The sequence below is a fragment of the Hippoglossus stenolepis genome, chromosome 21 (genome assembly GCF_022539355.2).
Source record: "Hippoglossus stenolepis isolate QCI-W04-F060 chromosome 21, HSTE1.2, whole genome shotgun sequence".
Classification (NCBI taxonomy): Eukaryota; Metazoa; Chordata; class Actinopteri; order Pleuronectiformes; family Pleuronectidae; genus Hippoglossus; species Hippoglossus stenolepis.
The window spans coordinates 2,165,274-2,189,659 of NC_061503.1; the positions used below are offsets into that span (position 1 = coordinate 2,165,274).

The following is a 24,386-nucleotide window of genomic DNA, read 5'->3' on the forward strand; positions in this document are numbered from 1 at the left end:
TCTGTCAATTGCATTTGTCAAAATCAGTTTTCAATAATTGTCACCTGCATTGCCAACCAGCCACCACTGTGGTATCATCATCAGTTTTTAATATTTTAACGGCATCAGCGTGAGTAGTTCATTCATTTGTGAACAGGAAGTAAAGCAGAGGTGAAAGCAGCCCTGTAGAAGCCCAACGTTTATTGTAAATGTCTTAACGTTGTTCATGTTAAGATCGTTACTTTTCACCACTTGCTTTCTGTTCCAGAAGAATTACCCTCAGTTAGTGAATTCATTGATTGTAAATTCAAGACAACAAACTTTGAATAATGCAAATTCTTTTACCTTTAATAATCTTAAATAAGGTAAGCTAACATAACACTGTAATGCTAACAGTAACCCACAATTAACATGACCGTGTTGGCAGCTGATCGAGGATAGTGGTGGACCATGATCAAGGTGGATCACGATGGTGGCATCTGATTGTGGTGGTGGATCCTGATCGTGGTGGCAGCTGATCGTGGACTATGCTTTTCAACAAAACTGCTTGATATACAATATGCCTACTCACATACTCTACCATTGCTGACAATATCTCCTCAATGCATTTACTTTCCATTATGTTACAAGCTGTTTCTTCTAATCATTGTTGTATATACTCTTATTTTGTTGATGTACTCCATTATGCGTGGGATCTACTGCACTTCTGTCCGTCCTGGGAGAGGGATCCCTCACATGTGGCTCTCTCTGAGGTTTCTAGGTTTTTCCCCTTAAAAGGGTTAAGTGCAGAGGATGTCAGATTCATTGATTGATTGATTGATTGATTGATTGATCAACCACCACGACATAATGCATATTGCTTATTACCAGTCCACAGGCACTATCCCCAACCTTCATGTATTATTGAAGAGGTTTGTTGAGGAGGATGGACTTACCATTTCCAGGGCCTCCAGCAGCTCAGGACACCTTGCCACAGAGGAAGTGCTTGACTCTATACAACCTCCTGACCACAACATTGAGCAGTCGACTCTAGAGCCTTTCAACATGGCCTAATCGCATGTCTCCAAACTATCTTGGGAGGCATGAGAAGATCTTGTTGGGTTCTGGAGATCTCAGCCAGGCATTCCCACTTCACCCCTGTTACACATTTGGGTGTACAACTACTGCCTCCCCCGCCATCTGATCCAACTCAGCACAAATTGATGATCAGTTGACAGACATGCGGCCACAAATCTGATGATATGACCAGCAGTCAAGCATCAATTTTAGCCAGAGGATGTTCTGGTAGCTTGTGCACTTATAAACCAACTAATGCTCAAATAGAGTGTTAATTTCTTTATTTCACGCTGAGATTTCACAATGCTTTCCTTCAAACCCTTCCCACCCTGGAAAATAGCTCCTGCACAGATTTGCTCTGTGCCTGTTCAAAACTACTCAGATTTACTGTCATGGTTGTCTACCACCTTAGATGCAGGTCCCACAAACATCCTAATACACAGTATGTAGTGCTTCAGCTCGAGTATGAAGCAGTGGAACTTTTATCTCTATTTCTATCTTGTAAAATGGATGTATCCATCTTTTGTCAAATTTGGAGGTAAAAATCTTAATTACAGGTTAATGCTGAATTTCTAGTACCAGTCTATTTTAACTTTTTATTCAAAGTTTAGCAACTGATGCAAATTTGCACCCCTGTCAGTATGAATAGTTTTGATGTGAAATACATGTAGGTGAGTCACATTTTTGTGTCATGTATTTCTCAAGCCCCTGTTGTGTAAAGGCCTATAGCCTGCCCCCTTTCCAGGAGAGCTGTTAGTATTATACCTAAATATTTAAATCCGTAGGAATCCATCTAAATTTATATCAGTGACCATTGAGGAGACGTGTTCAACATTAAGTGTCCTGAAAAATATAAAAATGCTTTTCTTTGTGGGGAAACTGCAGAAACATTTCCAGAGAAGAGGCAGTGCAGGAGACAGACCGGCCATTTCTGAAGCAATTCTGCAGTTATTGTACAGAAATATACAATAATATACCAAAAGCAGTGATCTATAACTATGTGTACAGCATGTCATGTCATGTAGGCAGGTGCATGCAATAGGCCAGCGCAGCAGGAAGAATGCCAGGTCTGCAGGCCTCTGTAGGGCTTCAAAATAGGTCATGTTCACATCAGGGACATCTGCATAATTTTTTTGACTTCTCTGCTGCTGAAGTGGTTCAGGCCAGTGGCCTGTGGCTGTGGAGGAGAGCACTGCGTGGGGGATGGGATGGATGGATGGAGAAGATCTCCACTTGAAGCATTATCATTAGGGATGCTCAGACACAAACGCAGGAGATGACTGACGACTTTTCATAACATATTTATAGGCATAGTCCTTTAAGCTCTGGGTGTGTTGGCTTTGGACTGTAAAAATGAAGTGGTTAGTCTACTCCGTCAAACGGTAAGTCACAAACTGTTGTGTCACTGGGTGAAAATAACGAAAAAGCTTTTGTGTAAAACATGTATTCACAACCCTTTAGACTGAACATAGTTGTGGGTTTCAGCTATTACAGCCGGAAAAGGAATGTCGCTGCCTATCCACGAATGCATGTCAATGCAAATCATTTGTTTAAGGCAAAAGAGAGCCGGGCTTACTCTCATAGCACAGTGTTAAATATACTGATACAATCATAAGCACTCCAACCTGGTGTTGGTGTTGACATTTTCAATTTATAACCAAGACCACCACCTTTCCATGACTAGTAAATGGGTTCCTTAACAAACCCATAAGATTTTTTATTTGACTTTAGTTTCTGAGTGGATATTGTGAGAAAACCAACTAAATATGTTGTCTTTAAACATTTTTCAGGTATGTTAATAACCGACAGTCTCTTAGATTTATACATATGATGGAGTTGACAGCCACGCTTCATGTCTTTGGGGCTGTATGGGGGGGGGGGCTTCAGGCTAAATGTTAACACATCTTAGTTTAGCAGGTTACATATTGACTGTGCTCAGTCATCCCGTTCATAGTATCTCCAGGAGTTGTACCTAATTGTACATTTGCATCTGGACTTGCTTGAGTTTCTTAAAAACCAGCTTCTAAAAATAAAACAAATATTCACAGATTAAATTTACACATTTTACGTTTTGTCATTTTGTTAATCATTTAAATGTCAATCATGTTATATATGCTGTTTGATTTAGTATTAATAATTATGACAAGAAACAAGGTTTCAGGTCCAATAAACTGGAAATAATACGATACATTATTCACTATGAATCGTTTCAACGTCAGTGGTATGGTCCTTTGAACAATGACTCATGCTGTGTATCACAGTAAATCTTTATTTCGAGTGCAGACAACACACAGTGCTCATATTGGCACTCCCTTTGTCCCACAAGGTGTCCACTTGTTTCTTTACATTGTTGAAAATCCACAATAGACGTGAGAAATAAAAAAAATGCCACATTAAAATGGTTTCATGCTTGGACAGTATCCTTCAGTATCGGTTGAACGCTGACAGGTAATCCCTGTCCCTGGGTTTAAAGCTGTCGCAACACTGGGACACAACAACACATCACATGTACACAGTCATCAACGTCAGGCTGAAGGTTAGTGTCGTTTGACGATCACGCCTGTGATACATCAAACTGGGATATGTTGACATAAAAGTGAACATCTGTGTTTAATCTACAATATATGACAGGGTGACATCCCTCTTTGAATTTAACAGTGTCCCTTTGAAGGCCTAATTATGGCCTAAATGTAGAATAAAATGTAAGGATGAGTTTAACTGAGTGAAATTCAAAATATGTTGCTAAATACCATGAACCAGAGAGGTGTTTCAATAAGAAGGTTCAGAAGAGCATCTTTTAATGTGGCGAGTCTGAATTAAGTTAAGCCTAAAAACCCCAAATCTCAAAATCTCAAGGATCAAGCTCGATGAAATAAACATTGTACATTGATGTACTGTGTCTCACACCTGTGCCTGCAAGGGGACGTTTTTAGTTTTTTGCAAAAAAAAAGTATATCATAGAGAAATTATTTTCAGGCAAAAAATTGTATTTGAATTCGAGAAAAAAAGCACACACACTTAAATCTTCAGTGAGCCGTAATATATCTACATATATAAATATATATTTATATTATATTAATATGATTATAATCTAATTTATTATCTCTATATGCTGAAATGTCTCATTCTGTGCTCGGATATGAAACAAATATGATACCATACATATCAGGGATTTGATGAAGTTAGCTCCATGGTGATCACATGAGGTAAACCCATGACAGCCGAAGCAACCTAAAGTCACTGATCACCTGCCAATGACGGCCTTATGAAAACTAAATAGGACTTCACTTTATTTTGTGAGAGTATTTCGGCAATCAAGAATGAACTCCACAGGATGAAGCTGTTTTATAAAGACAGATCTGAGCTCATGTGATTCTCTATATTCATGTCTGGTTTAACAACTGCTTTGTTTTCCTGTTTCCAGTGTCTATGCTAAGCTAGGTTCATCACCTCTGCTGGCTGTAGTTTACATATTTGCTTCACTTAGACTTATTAAAGTGGCAATAGACAACCCATCCACACACAAGTGTTTGTGCACTAGCTTTTTTCCAAAGAACGGAGCAACTACCAACAACACAGAGACAAAACAATCAACGCTAGTTTGGAAAGATGAAGAAAAAAGCATGGTTTTGTATAGAGTAAAAGTACTTCATTGCTTCATGCAAATACATGTAACTAGAGCAGGGGTTGGCACTGGGGTGGAGGGTGTGAGGTGAAAAAGCGTGGGTCTATTAATTCTTATATAAGGGCTGACAGGAAACACTTATCTCCCAATTGGAGACTATCAGGATACTTGTGTAAATATTCAATGTGTATTATTAGTTTTACGTATTACAATTCTTCAAGTGTTGTGATTCAATAATATGATTTACTGCAATTTAGTTCGACACGAGGAGAACATGCAAACTGAAAATGACAAGAACCGCACTGGCGAGACCTTGATTGTAAATACTTGTTCATATAAATATCCACAGACAGAAATGTTATGATTATCTCCACTTACAAGATTGCTATGATAAAGGCGGAGTAAACCACCCAGCTGCATTAACAAGCAGGCAGCTTTTGTTAATATATAAGTGACATCCTCTTCCTGTTTTGGTTGAGCAATGGGAGACGTACTTCCTTTTTGCACGAGTAGATCAAGCATTCAGTTTTGCAGCGAAATTTCAGCCGAGAATTGCATAGTGAAAGTGAGGTTTATGGGGAACATATCTAAATGCTAATGGTGTCATTGTTCTACAGCCATTACATTGTGCTATCAACATTTACTTCATGATGATAATTCAAAGCAAATCACTTGTCTATCGCCACTTTAAACTATTTAATGAAAACCCCAAATGATCATTATTTATGTGATCGAGGCTCAACACCTCTGAAACACCTCTCTGGAGAAAATGTATTCAAGTTTGTGGAACAACTTGAGGGGGTTGCTGATGATCTTCTGAAACCTGAGTTCAAGTTTATATGATGCTACAATGTTAAGAGTGGGCTGTGTGGAGCTTTTCATCACAGTGAAAACTGGCACATAATTTGGCACTGTACAAAGTTTGTGCTGTGTAGCACATTGCACTTTTCTTTTGACTTGTTATCTCACCAAGTGAAGGTGACTATATTACATACTAGTGCAATATTTTATCAGACAAGAGTCTTTTTGGCAGCATACACAAAGTGTCTCCATAGAAAATGTACATACACTTCATAAATGAATCTTTATCAATATATTTGTCAATGTAAAAGTCAGCAAGGTGGATCAATAATAACAAATATATACAGCACAAACACACCACATCTGTATGTACCTACTCATGCACTGCACACACAAAAACACACATGCTCACACGGATTCAAATCGGTTTTCACATGTGTCAATCATATTCAGAATTATATTGTGTCTGTTGGCATCAGAAACATAACATTAACAAATATAGATCTTTTTAAAGGGGCAATGTAGGAAAACTGGCCACCAGTCAAATTCATACTCCATACCAGTGATGGGCAGCATGTTACCAGAAGGTTGGAGTGTCCACCCCTGTTGTAAGAAGCAGGACAATGCAATCTCTGATCTCTACTCCCTACCCCCCCCTTCCGCTGTGCCATTATCAGACTGACCATAGGACACAGCCTACTGGGACAAATCCCAGTGGTCCAATGCATCAGTGGGCTGATGGAACTTTAAAAAAAAAGAACATGGTACTCTCTGTACCATGTTCCAGGACTCGGACAGTCCAATCACACCCAGGTTTCAACTCTCTTACAGTGCAGATGTTAACATGAATACATTTAATACACAACTACACATCTACACAATTCATAGACGTCTTTGACAAAACATCAAAACTGTTTATAACTGTTATAATCTTAGTCAATTTTTCACTGTTTAAAATGGGACCTATTATGCTCATTTCCTAGTATGGCATTGTGAGGCCAATTTGCTTTTGCAAATGGTTCTGGAACCTCTCAGTTCATTTTCGATTTCCAAGAGGTGTTATCAACACATCACAGACCAAAATGCTTCTGGATGCAGTCAGATAGACCTTGGGGATTCTGACTTTGGCAGCCACCATAATTAATTTATAATCATACAAAAACTGTTAACACTTATCATAATGACACAAAATATTTCTTCATTGTAGAGCTGTGTGCAGTGCTCTTTGCCCGACTCTCTCTTTCTCTCTCACCTTGCTGGTGGCCTGTCAATAATCCATATAGTTTTTACTAGCCTCTGCAGGCGGGCAGAATTTGGCATAACACTGGAACATACTGCTTTCACTGTGCATTCACTTGATCATATGATAGCAAACTGCACAATCATCCCTATTATCTAAAAGATCTCATGGAAATGTTGATTCAGGGAAACATTTGTTCATGATTTGGGAAAAACCTGACTTGGGAAATTAACCTGATGCAATGAAACATGCATGCTGGCCTTCAATGCTCTCCAGGTGGTTTGTTTTTTACTATTCCTGATGACAGAGACTAACAGACTGTTCAATTTCTTCAATCTGCCATTGACTGTTTGTGCTGCTGGAAATGATCAGATTTGATTTAATCCTCCAGATAAATACAAGAAGTTTGCTGAGGTCTAGAAGTTGAAGTGAGATTGTGTCCACAGGGGGTGCTTCACCAATCCATTTATCTGACACGCGGATTATTCCGGCTCAGTGACTGACATCCACGTTACTATAGCAGTGACACCGGATGACAAAAACACTTTGACAAGATAGTGGCAATGTCATGCATCCAGAGGAGCTGCAGATGACTCCCTCACGTACTCACAGATGAAGACACACCTTGCTAATGTCTTTTACATGTTTCATCTCAGGGAAATACTTCCACTGCCTCAAAGTACAGCCTCCACCTTTTCCAATTCAATTTGGACGTCCATCTGGTCTCTCTGATATTCCACACATTTTATGGGCTAAACAAAGGCAGAATGAGCTGTGGTTAGTGCAGATGGTGTGACTGACAGATGTCTGCTCTTCACAAAAAAGGAAAAACTAAGCATTCAGAGCAGTTTTTCACTTCAGATTTTGTCTCACAGGGATTACTGTAACACATCCTTACCTCACTGATACATTGGCCACATTTAATATGGACATCCAACACTGTTACACTAAATATAATACAATAAGGAAGAGCATTATAGATCGTTTTTAAACGTAAATAATTTGATATTACCCCTTTAAAACAGATCTATCCAAGTATTTAAAGGTGCAATCAGTGATACTTCCTCTTTGCATAATACTGACCATTTTCTAAATCAGGTCTAATTATCTCATGGTCCATTCGGATCAGCTCTCACTGTCCTTGGGTCACTCTTGGGTGGGATCCCTTTTTCTTTGGATTGGGTCCAAACACGTGAAGACCTCTCCTCGAAAAAAACCCACATGTATACAAGTATATGTGCAGCATTTGAAAGATGATGGAAGCTTCATATTTTCCCACTTGCTTGCAAAGGGGTGTATGAATCGTTGAAGACTTGAGAGAATATTTATTTAAAGTCAACAAGGGCAGTGAAAGAAGTAAAGATCTTCACAGGTCCAAAGCATTCCCTAGCAACTGAGATGAACTGATCCCATTAACAGACATTGCTAACTAAGCTTTTCCCCTAAAACAAGCTGTAAAATACTGACTGCAACTTTAAACTGCATGGAGCATAAAATATATTCATTGTTAATTCTTTTTGTTTCTCATGTTTGAATATTCCTTATAAAACTGACTTATAACACACAAAGTTTGTCATAAAGGGTTCTGAAATATCAACAGGATATGAGGCCTCGCTGAAAATTCAACCTGTAGTTTAAGGGCAAAGCTGAAGGCAGTGACACTCACTTAACACTGAGGGAGTAGTTTGACTCGATGGCTGCTGAGGGCTCTGACATGTACAAGTGTAAGAAAACTATACGGTGGTTTCATTCTTCCAAGGGCCAGTCCGTATGTTCCTCGTGACGTCTGAACCAAACAGGCTGTCTTCCTGCAGGCTCCTGTTACGGGCAATGGTGCCTCGTAGGCTGATGGTGGCATGCTGCCGAGGCAGTGTATTCCTTGGGAAACCTTTCTGCTCCACCTCTACACAGAGTTTATCCTTTTCTTTGTCTGCTGTCTTTGGCATACAGCTGTAAGCGTCGGGGTCTTGCTGATACTGCAAGGTGAAAGGATCAGGCTTTTCACAGCAGCTTGTGGTGGAAGAATGATCAGCTGAGTTGTACATGCGCCACTGACAGGCGTGGACACCATGAGAAGGCAGGAGGAGGCTGTGACAGGAACTCATGCTGTCTTGCATGTTGTGTGGGTGGTTGTGGCAGGAAGTCATTGAGTCTTGTACACTATGGCAGGAGGTCTGGCGTTGCAAGCTGTGGCAGGAAAGCAGCTGTTTATCCAAGTGAGGGCTGGGGCAGGGAAGCTGGATATCTGGGTGTGGGCTGTTGGAAACCAGTGGCGCGCCTTCAAGGTGATGTGCAGGGCTCTCTAGGTGGGAGCTGTGGACACTGTCATCCATACTGGTGGAAGTCATGTGAGAACGGTAGTCCTGGAGGCATGGACGTGGGCGGTTGAATGAGCATGACTTTGTTCTATCGATAAGGCAGCTCTGAAGGGGCAGAACGGGACGAGGCAGGTCATCAAGGAGGGACTGGGGACGTGGTGAAGGCATTGGCTCAGTGAGAGGTGAGAGTGAGGCTATGGTAACGGGACTCATCACAGCCACGCAGCATGGACCTGTGTGGTTGGGTGAGGGGATCTGGGGAGGTGGTGACATTTTGTGGTAAGAACTTTGCATAAGGTGAGGGGAGAGCTGCTTGCCCGAGCAGGGGGAGTTTAGGTGGCAGTGGGGCTGATGGAGCCCCTGCCTCTGGCTCTGTCCTCCCCCATTCCTATTCTCTGTCTTGGACTTGGATGGGCAACAAGCCCACCAGCGGTGCCACACGTCATCACGTTTGGCACAGTGCTGTATGAGAAGAAAGAGTCCAAGGGTGACACAAAAAGCCCCATACAGGCAGCTGAATATCATATCCAGGAAATGTCCCATTGATACAGCCAATCCCCCTAAAGCCCAGGTAGCCAGGAACAGAAAAAGGGTGAAGGCTGTGGCTCGGAGTTGAGATTTAAACGAGTGCTCATTGGCCAGCACTGAAACACCTGTAGCAAATGGTGGACAGTCCACAGCAAGGCCGGAAGCTCCACCAGTATCTATGTGGCAGTGATGGTTTGACTCACTGGATGATAACTGCTGCTGCTCCTCACTCAGAACTCGCAGCTCGTACCTCCTCTCCGGATGGCGTTTGAGCTGGATGTAGGTGCACAGGAAGTACACAGACATGACCAAGACCAGAAGAGACATGGGGGCATAGAAACTTCCCAGGCTTGGTTCCCATGCCATCCAACAACTGAAAAATACACACATGCATTAATCATTGATTTCATTCAACCATAAATGTGATTGCTCAGAGATAATGAGTACTTACTACAAAGCACCATCCCTGCTGCCATAGTTATCCATACTGAATGCTGCTGTAACTCCAACAATTATGAGAGGGATTCCATCACTGACAAGATAAAATCTGCAAAAAAAGTGAAAGTACAAATGCTCATTTGAGGATTTTGTTAGTAAAATTCATCTGACTCAAAGGACAGTATCTCACCAACTAAATGACAATACTAAACATTATACGGATAACATTTGAACTCATCACCATAGACCTTCCTCAGTTGATTACTTACATCAATAATATTTACATATGTGGTCATTTTCATACATTTACCGGACAGAAATCTCAGCACTGGATAAAGCCATCTCCATCCCTGCAGAGGAACTTGTGGGTTCTTGACCACCACACTGACCCTACTTGTCCAGTTACCCCATTTGTCTGGACAGTCAACTCTAGGATGAGTCCTGCTGGTTCTAAACCTCTTCTATTTCACAGTTATTGGGGTCATTGTCTGGAAGCACTCAGTGCTTTGAAAAATGGTTTTGTACCTTTGTCCTTATGTGACACAGCTTTATCACAGAGTTCCCTGGACTCATGGTTTGGTTTTTACCAATACATACAGAATGTGGGACCTTGTATACACAGGTGTGTGTATTTCAAAACTGTCAGTTCACCAAAGTCATGTCAGTCATCTGACATTGATCGATTGCCCTCACAGACCTTCACACTCACATAGTGCACTGAGAACAGTCCACTGGTGCTTACAGGGTAAGCAAGTAGGAGAATCATGCAGCTGAGTATTGTCAACGGTTTTTGCAAGTCAGCAATTCTGCAGAGGTACATTTTTCATTCCGAGAAACAGCCGAGGATATTGCAAAAGATACAAATACATCCAAGGGCAAAAGCATCACTGCTCTAATCCTCTCCCCCCACAACACAGTTTAATACATATTTCTTACTTCAAGCTCTCAAAAACAATACTGTTTGACAAAAGAACCCAGAGAAGAAGTCACAATTAATTTACACACATATTAGTCATTTAATCAATTAGCACATAAACTTTACTATCTTAAGGCTTACCTGAAGACGGTTGGTTTGCTGCGAGTCTTGGCCGGCCCATTCCTGTTCTGAGCCCGAAGTGGGTCTTTACACACATCTTTACAGATGTTCCTAGCTGTAAATGTCAGCCACAGCATGGTAGACAAAGAAGCATAGTGGAGCACAATGCCAACCTAACACAGATAAAGAGCAATATGAATTGAATGTAGCGTATGTATAAATTCGTATTTTGTACATAAAACTGAGATAGCCCACAAGTTGTGATCTATCCTATTATTTTGTCCCAGTTTGGGTTCTGAAGGCAGACGCCCGCTACATTTAAGGTTAGATTTAAAACGTTTCTCTTTGATAAAGCTTATAATATATAGTATAACTCAGGTGAGTCCTGAACCATCCCTTGGTTATGCTGCTATAGACCTAGACTGCTGGGGCAACTCCCATGGTGCAATGAGCACTTTATGTTACTTGGCATAGACAACATTTTCATTTGCAGTCCATTTAAATATACTGAACCATAGTAAATGTAAATCTAAGGATGACTTCACTTGGGTCCAGGGTGAAATATCTTGTTCCTCACAGGATGACCAAATACATGCAATACTAATATTCCCATCTACCCTGCTGCTCTTTGTGCTGAGTGAAAATGTTCAAATTGACTAAATTGACCTTTCTGCTTCCCATGCTGGTAAGACATAGAAGGAAAGGCACAAGCTCTACTCATAACATTAACAATATTCAGGTTTGTTAATGTGAACCTCAGTTGTGAGGATCATCCTGAGATAAAGCCTTCAAATGCCTCCACAACCACATTCCTGCCTGAACTCTGCCCTGAGACATTTACAGTATATCACTGCAAGTGACCTAGTAACCTTTGTCATTTTGCCAATCAAACTAACTATAATCTCCTTCTGCTGTGCCGTGGCACCGGCATTACAGAGAGACCCTTCATCTGCAGAACAGAACAACAAAGTGCGTACTTTCTTACATTAACACTGGTACTGGTTTCATTGTAAAATAGCCTAGTCTTGTTTTTCTGATAATTTGTTGTTGTAACCAGTTATTTATTCCTCTTCATGTCATCAACTGGAATCCCTTCATCACTTAATACAAGTATGGGCCTGGCAAGAGAGGCAGGACCCAACCCAGCTGACGGACCGGGAAGAAACAAACAGACACATCTAGACGCTTGCAAGTGTGATCGCTAAGTGAAGCCGACAACAAAGGTAGTCAGATGACTGTAGATGCTGCTGATACTGGATGCTAAGTGGGAATTTATTGTTAATTCACTGGTCTCTGAACGACTACATTGTCTCCTCATTGTAAAGTGATATTTCAAAGCAGACATGCTGCACACCCACACTTCAACATCAGGGTCTTGTGTGTGAGAGTTATACTAAGCCACTCCTATTACAGTGTATAAATCCCTCTTATTTTGGCCAACAGTTGTGATCAATGTTCTTGTCGTAATATAATTATTTACAAGAACAACAAGGAAATGATGTTTCCAAAGCCATCCTCTGCCAATATAGTACTCTAATAAAGTTGCCTTTATTACATTATTATTTAATTGTTGTAATAAATCTTGTTTTAAAATAATTACACTATCAATTTTATTAGATTTTCAACTTCTTCTGTTTATTTTCAATATCAATTCAAATCCCAAGATTTATGGTCAATCTTTTCTATGAGACTAAATTGAATGTCCTGGTCACAACTACAGTGTTTTCCCACCACTTCCAGTTTCTATGCTAAGCTAAGCTACTTGTGTCTGCTGGCTCCAGCTTCATACTTGATTTCTCATCTCACTCGCAGGAAGAATAACATTTGAAAATATTTCCCCCGAAATATCAAATCATTCCTTAAATTGGCAATCTATCTAATAGCATATACTTTGAACTTAATTTCCAAATGAAAACATAACATCAAAATAAGAGAGAAACCCTACAGTTCCCACAATGAGCAAGCACTCCCTCTTTAAGTGGAAGAAACCTCCAGCAGAACCAGACTCAATCTGCAAATGTATCCAGTTAACGGGTACATTTTATAACAGTTACATCTTCCAAACATCAATTTTAGCGTTGCCAAAGTGCGCATGTCAGTCCGCTGCTGTTAGCATTCAGCTGAAAGCACCACTTTGCACTATTACAGCCTCACAGAGCAGCAGCATGGCATAGCAAGAACACACTGACAGTCTTATGGGGGTGAATAACTTTTACAAACAACGCCATGTGTATTTGAACCAGGGGAAATGTAACATCCAAACAGCCACACAATAGTGTACAGCAAGCCTCAAACTCAACCACATTTCAAACCAGGCGGCACCTTGTGTGAAGCCCATTTGACTCAGAACCGACTGGAAGTGCTTGATCAACAGCTCTCTCAGGACCATCACATTGTGCAGAAACATCAAAATATCACCACACTTATGTCGTCGAGAAAACACAATACTTACAATCTGACACACAAAAGGCAGGTTGATCTGATTGATGCCAACGGCAAAAACTCCAAACGTTAGTCCCGTGTGAAAGAGGAAGTTGAGGAGTATGTGCCAGCCATTTCTGCTGATGCGGATCACACTGCAAACGGTGAACAGAGTTACAAGTTACAAAGATGTTGGGTGCATGAAGTGAGAGAAAAAGAATAAAGTAGTGCTGAACTGTAACATTGTATAAATAATTAATAATGGAAATAATTTCTGAAAATATTTCTGAAATTACAACTACAGCATTGATAAGATGGCAATGGTAATGTTAATAAAGTCCATGTTAGGTAAGCTTTTAACTATTACTGTGGCACAGTTTTCAATAATTTGTAGCATTTAGACCAAAATCATTCACCAGTTCAGTCAAACGATTAGAAAATAATTCAATGGTAAATGGACTTAATTTATTTAGTGCTTTTATAGTTTTAGTGAACACTTAAAATTCAGCCAATCACACACAAACACACATTCATACAGTGCACGTCTCTATCAATCACCCTGTCACACACTGTTGGCGCGGCCATCAGGGGCAATTCAGGGATCATTGTCTTGTCTTTATTTGACATGTGGACAGGAAGATCGAACCCCTGACCTTCTGAGAAATGAACAACCTGTTCTACATGGTGAGATCAATACAAATGGGTACAGCATCACACTTCCTTCTTTCCTTAACATGTTGGACTTGGTTGTTTATGCACAAAACTAATTGTGTATTGACTGAAAAAAGAGAGAAGTTAAAATCCTGCCTATTTCTAAGCCACACTGTTTGGAAAGTAGATAAATCTGTCCATCCACCAATAATAACATACATATTGGCATGTGACTACTGTATTAAGACAGTTTTAAGAATGTTTCTTCTTTCTTTCTTTTTCAGCTGGTCTCAAATACCTCTTTGGTACAAATTGTTCATTCCAGTAAGCTCTTATCTGGTGTTCCTTCCCTCCCTATGACATGTAAGGAAACCACCTGCTTCATCCAAGGTCATTTCTCTCACTATAAGTGGGTAATAATGACTTTGTTTCTTATTGGCTCTCGACTCTCTGACAGTGAGCTGTGCAGAGCTCTGTGCCGATCCTTTGGCAAAAGCGTCTTCTTAATAAATATACAAAGACAATTTTGTTGTTTGCTCATTTTCAGATCTCCACCACATAACAATTGTTCGACAAATGTTCTTCTTACCTATGGTGGACGATATAGGTCATAATGGAGACAAGCAGACAGAGCAGCATGACTGCAGTGCAGGCATACACCACTGGATGCAGGTAATCCCCAGGGTATGGTGGGAAGGACAACACTCTCTTCAAATCCTGCAGGTTGACACAAGTTTACAAAAAGAACAATGAAGATTAGTATAAAGAATTATTGCTTACAATGATTAATTAGAGCCACAAGAATTGATGATTATAAAGTAAAACGCATTATGCCCTTGTTCAGTAACAAAACATTAGAGGATGATCTGAACGATAAGTGCAAAGATCTGTCTCATGGTGCTGAGGTGGTCTTGACCAGTAAACCAGTGGAAAAGCCTGTTAGACGACATGGAACGTATACAACAGTTAAACTGGCACTGTCCATAGTTCAAACATACACCACGTCAGAAGTTTGCTGATTCACATGTTTCATTTGTACATTTTCCTTTTATTATTACAATGAAAAAAGTAAAGTAAAGCTAATTGTTTCCCAGAACTAATCACCAGCATCACAATAATCACAGATTCCTTTTTTAAAACCATTAATAGACTCATAAACCCTGCTCCTGCTCCCCAGCTAGCCATATTAAATTCTGACTGTGAAAAGTTTTTATCTTTATTTAAGCATAAGATGGTTGACATCAGAATAATATTATACCTACTACCAGTTATTCCAAATATTGCAGATCGTCCTGCCTGTCCCATTCTCCAGTAAGTTTCTCTTTCTGACCTCATCGATACTGTGTCTCACATGCGTTCTTCTTCCAGCCCTCTTGAAATCCAACCCGCCTCACTCCTAAAAGAAGTGATCGGTGCTATTCGCCCAAGCCTCATCATTATTAATTGCTCTCTTTCTTCTGGCTGTGTCCCTGATCATTTTAAGAAACCTGGCATTCTGCCTTTAATGAAAAAGCTAAATTTTTATCAATCACTCCTACAAAATTAACAATAACATTTTCAATAAATTCCAGTCGGGACTTTGCAAATGACACAGTACCGAAACAGCTCTCCTTCAGTTTACAAATGATTTATTGATGTCTGCCAATGCTGGTGATTGCTCCATCTTATGGCTCCTTGACCTCAGTGTTGCATTTGATGGTTCGATTCTTATCTCTCAGACAAAGAATTGTATGTTTACAATAGAAACCTATGTCTCATCCTCGGCTCCACTGATGTGCGGGGTGCCACAAGGTTCTATTCTTGGTCCCATTTTATTTTCCCTGGACACGCTGCCATTAGGAATAAATCTACCTGTCTTTTAAGCCAGACAATTTCAGTAGCTGGAGTGTCTTAACAGAGTGCCTAACTGCCATTAAAAAATGGATGTCATTTAACGTCCTTTGGCTAAATTAAAACAAAACAGAAATAATGATCTTTGGTCCAGATCAACTAGCAGTTTGACAGAGCTTAAATATGATGGTGACTCAACTTCCTGGTCTCTCTCACCTCTACCTCCCCCCTCTCTTCTCTCCCCTCTTTGCCACCCAACTCTCCTCTTTTCCTCATTTTTCTCTGCTCACCCAACCCGGTCAAGGCAGATGGCCCACACAGAGTCTGGTTCTGCCAGAGGTTTCTTCCAGTTAATGAGGGATTTTTTTTCTCTCCACAGTCACCAAAGTGCTGCTCATTGTGGGAACTGTTGGGCCTCTCTATGATTTTTAAGGTCTCACCCTTAATATGTTATGATTTGGCGCTTATATGTAACTTAGATGTTTTAAAAAAACTAAGATGGGTGTCGCACACATTACATTACATTCCATGTCATTTAGCTGACGCTTTTATCCAAAGCGACTTCCAATTAGTGCATTCAACATCTATGAGGGGCCATTCAGGGTTCAGCATCTTGCCCAAGGACACTTCGGCGGGGGCTGAGATTAGAGCCACCGACCCTCTGGTTGGAGGAAGACTGCTCTGTCACTCAAACAAATAAAAAGCAAATAAAAAGCACTGGAGGGACGATGCATGCCCTGCATGAGCTGTACAATGTGATGTATCATTTCATTTGCCACAAAAATTCACTGCAATTCAAGAACTGATCAGAATTTGGGTGGCTAAAGGTCAAAAAAACCTTTTTGCTTTGTGAACGCTTTATCATAACGCCGAGAGAATTCTTTTAAATTTGGCACAAATGTTCACTTAGACTCACAGATTAGATTCACACATTTTGGTTGTCAAAGGTCAAGGTCACGGTGGCCTCAAAAAACATGTTTTTGTTGTCACTTGTCACTCAGTTGTCACTTGGACTCAAAGATGAACTGATTCCAGTGGTCAAAGGTCACATTGACCTCATATAATTCTGAAAAAAGAATCGATATAGACTGAAACTGGCGACAGAGGCCTTTGACTGATCAGCTCCAAAAGTTGATCATCTGGAGATACCATCCCAAGTAATATATAAAATTTAATTAGGTATAAATCAGTCCATGCGTTTTAATTCTGTAGCACCACACACACACACACACACACACACACACACACACACACACACACACACACACACACACACACACACACAAATTTACAACACAGAGAGGATTTCAGCTATGTTTTTCAGTCATTTGATGGAACAGATTCAGTCCTATTTTCATTAGTCCAGCTGACCACACTGCACACAGTAACAGCACAAAACACCAATGGACCCACACAGTATTTTTCGGCTTCGAGTCTCTATCCCTGTATTTTACTTCCAGTGACTATGCATCCAAAATGCGGGTGACCTACCACTCAATGCTGTGCCTGAGTGCATCCTGCGTAACAGTGATGGAGCACGCTTGCTGGTGCTCTGCTAACATGCAGCTCACGCTATGCATACTCCTGTGTATGCCACAGGTCACATTCTGCAAGATAATACAATTGCCCAGAGTTATCTGATGATGCGAATGCATGCAAATTGTAAACATCAGAATCTCTCTCTCTCTCTCCACAAGTAAAGCAAACAAATTGCATGTGTTTGAAGTCAGGCTAGCTATCTTTACACTATGCGATGTACATAATACATTTACATGGGACTAATATTTATCTTCACATTCGCTCAGCAATAAAGTGCATTTCCAAAGATATTGAATAATCTTATTCACTGAATCTTACAGCTTCTGATGCTAACACCAACATGCTGCACGAAGCAAAGAGTTAGAAGAGTGCATATAAAAAAAAATAGTAATGTTTCCTCTGTGCATACAGATTCCATGCACCATTGGGATTTGAGCATCCAGCCTCAATCATGCTCGTCAGAGTGACTTCATGAAGCCTGGAGACTTGCTGCTGGAGGCTGGAATGTGCTGCATGTTTCCAAAAGCCTGCACAATTACTCAAGCCTCTTTCAGTACGAGTGCATTAATGAAATCTCTTGACATGACACCAGGGTTTAGAAACCTAAACTGACTCACTGGGAAAATGTAACCCCTGTGCATGTATTATTTTTGCTCAACTAGAAATATTAACAACAATACACATTATTGTTATATTGTTATTATTATTATATCATTATTATCATATTATTGTGTGATTTTAACCATATTTAAAGATACTTTCCATAGGTTTAGGAATAGAGAAAGCAAATAAAAACAAATGAATAGAGATATAAAATGATCTAATCCTGTTATCAGTTTAAAGAGGTGGGTTGTGAGCATGGTTGTGACTCATGTTTTGAAGGTGGGCAGGTCAGTCCAGTCTCTTGTTTGACAGAGGGAGCAGCTTCTAATACTTCAAAATGTAGAAGTGGCAGTTGCATGAAATTATCTGCATATCTGCCTTCAAAAATGTCCAGGCGTGAACAAACACACTATTTTAACTAATAAAAATAAAATCTGTGAGCACCTCGGTTGACAGAAGCCCACTGGAGTCAGATGTGTGTGTGTGTGTGTGTGTGTGTGTGTCCAAGAAGGAGCTCAGAGAAACAGCTAAAGGCCCAAAGGAATCACTGGAGCTGTTTTACATCTGTGTTCATGAGCCAATAGACTCTATATAAAGATAGACGACATGGCAGCTCTGCAAAAGTGAAGCAAATGTGTTTTGATCGACCCCTGGTGGCTGGCTGTGTAGAAAATCATAACCCCCTCCCCCTTCCTCCATGGTAGTTCTAATCACACTGATGTATGTACTTTATAAGTGATAACTTTTCCAGTAACTTTGGTTTTAATTAGTTATTTGATGCGATAAAAACTTGAAACGACACGATTGACAGCTGAAACTGACTCGCGACTGGTGGAGCATGTGTATCGGCGGGACATTACTACTGCGGTTCCCTGGTTACTTCTGTGCAGGTAGCGTTTGTATCAAGAATATTTTGGCTTTCACTTCTGGATAGAAGGAGGACAGGGAGACGTTCAGGGAACCTGGTGTCATGACAAGACATTACAGAGGAAGGCTCCACATTTATCAAAGAAAAACCCTGGATAATCCAAAACAACACAACAGGGAAAATGTTTGGAGGATCATCAAACTAAGGTTGAATTGTTTGACGATGCAGCAGAACATGTGGTGTAAAAGCAAAACATCATACCATGGTTCGACTTAGAACTTGTATTTCTGAAGACCTGAGGAAATGAAGTATGCACTGATGTCTCCTATTAAAATCAACACACAAACCTTCTTCTATTTGGTTTCAACTGTAAACTGTATTTGCTGTTACCTTTTGAATTTGTCACTCGTGACATCATAAAAAGATCACATCGCTTGAATGGCACTGCACTTTTCTCCCTTAATTTTGAGACTATAGTGTATCAATAGTGCGTATGCATCTGTGGCTGTCAGGAGGTAAAGCGGGTCATCCAAAAACCAGAAGGTTGTAGGTTCAATCCCAGTCTCCCCCATGCCTCCACGTGCCAGAGTGTCCTTGAGCAAGATACTGTATCCCAAAACGTCCCTGACGGCTGTGTTGGCAGTGTGTGAGTGATATAGATGAAAGTGCTGATCATAGATGCACTGTATTAGTGTGTGTGTGTGTGTGTGTGTGTGTGTGTGTGTGTGTGTGTGTGTGTGTGTGTGTGTGTGTGTGTGTGTGTGTGTGTGTGTGAATGGGTGTATAGCAAATATGCACTGGGAAGAGCTTTGAGTGGTCATGAAGACTAGAAAAGTTTGTGACCATAGACTAAGAAGAACCCCCAGAGTCTGTAAAAGCACATATACAGTACATGCCTTTCACTATGTGGAATACATGTCTCATGTAATCAGGCCTAATACTGTGCAGAGTGAGAGTCACAAGTCAACTACTGATCCAAAGAACACGCATGTAGTTTATGTTTTGCGTGCAGAGGCAGCGTCTCTAAATCTTAGGAGGGAGTTGTGATGTTTGGATAAGTCGACAAAACACAAGAGACTGCTGTTCATCTCTGAGTGAAACAGACAGTCATCATTGTTTCTTTTATCCATGACCGCTCCACAACCTTTACCGCAAATTTATTATTGTCGTCATGGCGATGAAGCCCCCGTATGCCTGCTGCCAGAGGGGGCGCTTTTTTGAAGAGATGCTCCCATGAGTCGTATCCGGGGGAAGGAACAAACATCTAAACGGCTGTTTGAACAAAAATATTACCAGTGAGACTTTGACTTGTCTTCCAAATAATTTGGCTTATCTTTGTTTGCAATGGGTCGTGTTAGACCTTTTTATTGCAAAGCTATGTCGAAGAGTTATTTCCCAAATTGCTAAAACATTCATTTAAATTTACAATTATGATTATCATTTAAAAAAGAAAAACTAAGCGATGTAAAATCCAAGAGGTCACAAGTTTTTGAAATGTGTAACAGATCATCAGTGAATACGTGTTAATATTATGTCACTTCATACATTAACTGACGCACCAACACATTAGCTGGGATCAAGTTCAGAGTCACACGTGGGATCAGCCTCTCTGGAAGCAGAACAGGATCTTTTTTTCTTTTTTCCAATTATCTGACTGAATCATTTCTCTTCCTTATATTAGGACAACCATGCACGGCCCAGTGGTTCTCATCTGACATGGACAAGTCCGGTTTGAAGTAATGACAGTAATGAATGAAGAAGATGCGTTCATGTGTCTAACAGTGTTATTTCTTTAAAAGACGAGGGTTCGAGAATTCAAGAAGTGGCCAACAAATACACCATTAACTATGTATGTTATATATAAATGCACTGATATTATTGCACCAAGCTCCGATGACTGAGCTGTGGAGGCAGGGATGTGGAGGAAGCTTAGAGAAAGTGACTCATACAGTATAAGTGATGTGCATCTCCAAGGCAGGTCTAGCGTTCCCTCTGTGTTAAGAGGCAAAATGTGCCTTCAAACAACAGTTCAGTCCCTCTTCCCTTTCACTGGGGCTCACTCTTGCATGTGCATAATTCAAGCTGAAGATTCCTGTGGAGGCAGAAATCAAGAGCTAACTTGGCTCAGTCTTTACGACAGCGTCAACTCGCTTTTCCTTTGTGTTCCAAGGCCTTGTATTTTAGAGACACTGTCATGTCTTCCTCCTCTCATCTCTCTCTCTCTCTCTCCGGGACAGCATGCTCTCTCATCACGTTCCACTGAACAACCCATCTATTGGACACAGCATGACTGATTAAGTCCTATGCAGATCCCATGAAATAAAATACAAAAAACAGGCGTGCACACGCAGCAGCCGAGATCATGTGCTCGCCACACTCACTTATCCCAGCTGGCCAACCATGCGCTGTGTCACGACGTAAGATTTTCTAATTAGGTTTCTTTGTTCGGAATTTGATGCACGGGCTTGCGTATAAACGAGACATTTTCATGGCATCAGAGCTTTTCATTAGCTCACATGTGTTACAGGGACTCCAGATAAAGTTTATTTTTTAAAGATTGTCACACTTTCTTCTCAACATTTGATTTGTGGAAGGTAGAAACATCCATCGCTTGTCCAATCTGAGGTGGGTGAATAATGTCTTTCTGTCCTGCTGTTTATATTTCTGTTACACTGAACTGAGCGCTCATGAGGACACATGATCCTGGGTGTTTAGGACACAGGGATGTGCTGAGGATGTATTGGGACTGGTCAGGGCATTCTTTCATTGACTGGCATCATTTACTACAATGCCTAATTGACTTTCAACTACGCCCCCTCTCAAAAACACCAATACACTCATTTTTGACTCAGGCTTAACTAGAGCTCTTAATGGTCAAGACATGTGAAACAATCAATCAATCAATCAAATTGTATTTGTATAGCCCATATTCACAAATCACAATTTGTCTCATAGGGCTTTAACAAGGTGTGACAGCCTCTGCCCTTAACCTTCACTGACCGAACTCACAGAAATACTGATACAGATACATGATGAAAAAGATAACGACACCGACTGCAAACTCAATCCTGCAACAAATCAGCCAATATTGACATTGCAGATACTGCATATCACTAAATACGGACACGACATTAGTGAATGTGTCGCACTCATTTTATACAAATCACCCAAAACAGCAGCAGCAGTGGTGCTACCAGCTAAGTGCACCCAGGAAAACAAGACAAGACAGCGGGCAACTGCCCCAGACCCTTCAGGGGACAGGATGCTCTATCACCACTGTTTGCTGGATGGCCCAGGGGCCTCAGACCAGCCCTCCTGATGAGTATACCCACATCCTGCAAACCCCAAACCTCCAGTTTGCAATGCAGGTTTTCTGTTAAAAAAAAAACCCAAGCCTCACGAGTCAAGGTGATGTTACTAGTTATTTTCACAGACTTAACAAGACACGGGAAACTCTGTACAGCTGTTTTCACATCTGTATAGAACTGTATTGAATTGATCCAGACGTTGAGCCAAACCTGTATTATGACCTAATCTTGTGTTACAACATATAGGATCCAACCTGGGTGTTAAACCCCATATCACCAGTTGCTAATGCAGAGCTAGAGGAGTGTCCGGTGCTGTGGACAGAGCAAACGTGTGATTGTGACTTTCAATTGAACACTTCACTCCATCTACAGAGGGATGCAGTCTCTTAATGATGATGTCTGCACCTGACTGATAATCAGCTGAGACAACCTGCTGTTGTGTTGCTCAAATTGTGTTTCTATATTTTCTATTCTTGGTCTAATTAGTGAGTGGGTATGTCCCCATGTAGCTGCACGCGGACATGCAGCCGTGGAAGCAGTGATGCTCACTGAAGTAAAATGCGTGATGGAATATGAATGAATATTACAATAACTTACCATGAGCCTTAGTGGAGTTACACTTGAGTTGCGAAGCCCTGGTCTCTCCCGGAGGCCCCTGCCGCCCCCCTACCCTGCGCCCTGCGGGTCCATGTAGAGGTGCTCAGTCAGCCTGGTGCTCCGGGGTCCGGGTCCCCAGCGGTCCCGGTGCAGCTGCGGAGGATGCGATCACAGGAGGCCGGTGCTCTTCCTGCAGCTCGGCGGCGGCAGGAGCAGCAGTGACGGGCAGCCACGGCCTCCCGGTCCCGACTCCATCTCCACCCTGAGCTGGCGATAAGAAAAATCAGAGGTGGAGATCCGTCTGCCGCCGCGGCGCCCTGACCCAGACTTCACATCTGTCCTCCAGCTGGGGAGGACACATGAGTGTGGGCGGTGGACACCATCACGGACAATAATATGTATTTTTGCAGAGGAGGGAGCGAACTGTCAGGGCTCCCGGCTCACCCGGCGTTTCTATCCAGCAGCGACGCACGCGTATCATTTCTGTATCAGCGATAGTGACTGTGCGTGTGCGCCCTGGCTGTGATTTGAACCAGGGGATGAACAATTACTGTTAGCCGTGAGTGGATCAGACGCCAGATACAGATGTTCCGAGTGTGTGTGTGTGTGTGTGTGTGTGTGTGTGTGTGTGTGTGTGTGTGTGTGTGTGTGTGTGTGCACTCAGTTACCTGCCGTGCTTCCTCTCCACAGCTGAGCGCGATCCAGAGCCTGCTCCGCTCCGCTCGATCCAGGTCAGTGGACACAGCGGCTGCGCTCCGGTTTCCACTACCGATGAGCCACATGTTACGTAGGGAGCCGGGGCGGGGAGAGGCGGCTCGGCGGAGGCGGTGCGTGGGGCGGTTCGTGCGGGAGCTGCGGGTTGTGGCAGCCATGGCAACGATTCTTGTTATGAGCGAGTCGAGCAAAGGCAAATCGGCCAACTGTGTACTCAGAGTCACGGTTAACACACGATCAAGTCCCTGAGACTGCATGTCACACTTCAGCACCGAGCAGATCATCAGTGAGAGAGCGTCGCTTCGTTGGGATCCAGTTCCGAGCCACGTGTGTGATCAGCCTCTCTGAGAGCAGAACTTTTCCTACCGATCTGACTGGATCATTTCATTCAATTCATTTGATTCAATTATCAGAGAGAAACATGACCCAGTGTTGTTTTGTTCCATGGACAATGTCACAGCACGTCATCAGCTCAACCCTCCTACTGTCACGATGACGACCACTACTACAAACTAGGGCTGGATCATATGACCAAAAGTATATCAAATTAAACATTTATATATCAGTCAACATCGATAATTATCATGAGAAAGGTCACATTATAAGTACGTTTTAAACTCGTCTATACTCAGAACTTCCCTTCGAGATCAATAAAGTATCCATCCATCCATCTATCTAACTATCTATCTATCTATGCAGTGCATTATGCACATTACCCATGCAGTATCATGGGTAATGTGCATAAATATTATATTATCCTGGTGTAAGTGCTATACTAATTTGATCTTATAATCGTCTATGCAATATCTATTTATTTACGACTGTTTTTTACAT

The 24,386-nt window shown here is 41.5% G+C and overlaps 1 protein-coding gene across 2 annotated transcripts; it reads right to left on the minus strand.

The window, feature by feature from the left end:
* Nucleotides 1–3,290: 3,290 nt before the first annotated feature.
* Nucleotides 3,291–23,604, minus strand: adgra1a (adhesion G protein-coupled receptor A1a). 2 transcript variants are annotated; one of them, XM_035144874.2, is made up of 7 exons: nt 23,507–23,604; nt 22,839–23,105; nt 14,683–14,810; nt 13,474–13,597; nt 11,043–11,194; nt 9,999–10,094; nt 3,291–9,920 (listed from the first exon to the last, which is right to left on the minus strand). In XM_035144874.2, the coding sequence occupies exons 2-7, from the start codon at nt 22,839–22,841 to the stop codon at nt 8,435–8,437; spliced, it is 1,989 nt and encodes a 662-aa protein (XP_035000765.1). In that variant the 5' UTR covers nt 22,842–23,105; nt 23,507–23,604; the 3' UTR covers nt 3,291–8,434. The 2 variants fall into 2 exon arrangements, with proteins under 2 accessions (XP_035000765.1, XP_035000766.1); XM_035144875.2 differs by having other exon boundaries at nt 22,839–23,100; nt 23,507–23,574.
* Between the last annotated feature and the right edge of the window lie 782 nt (nt 23,605–24,386).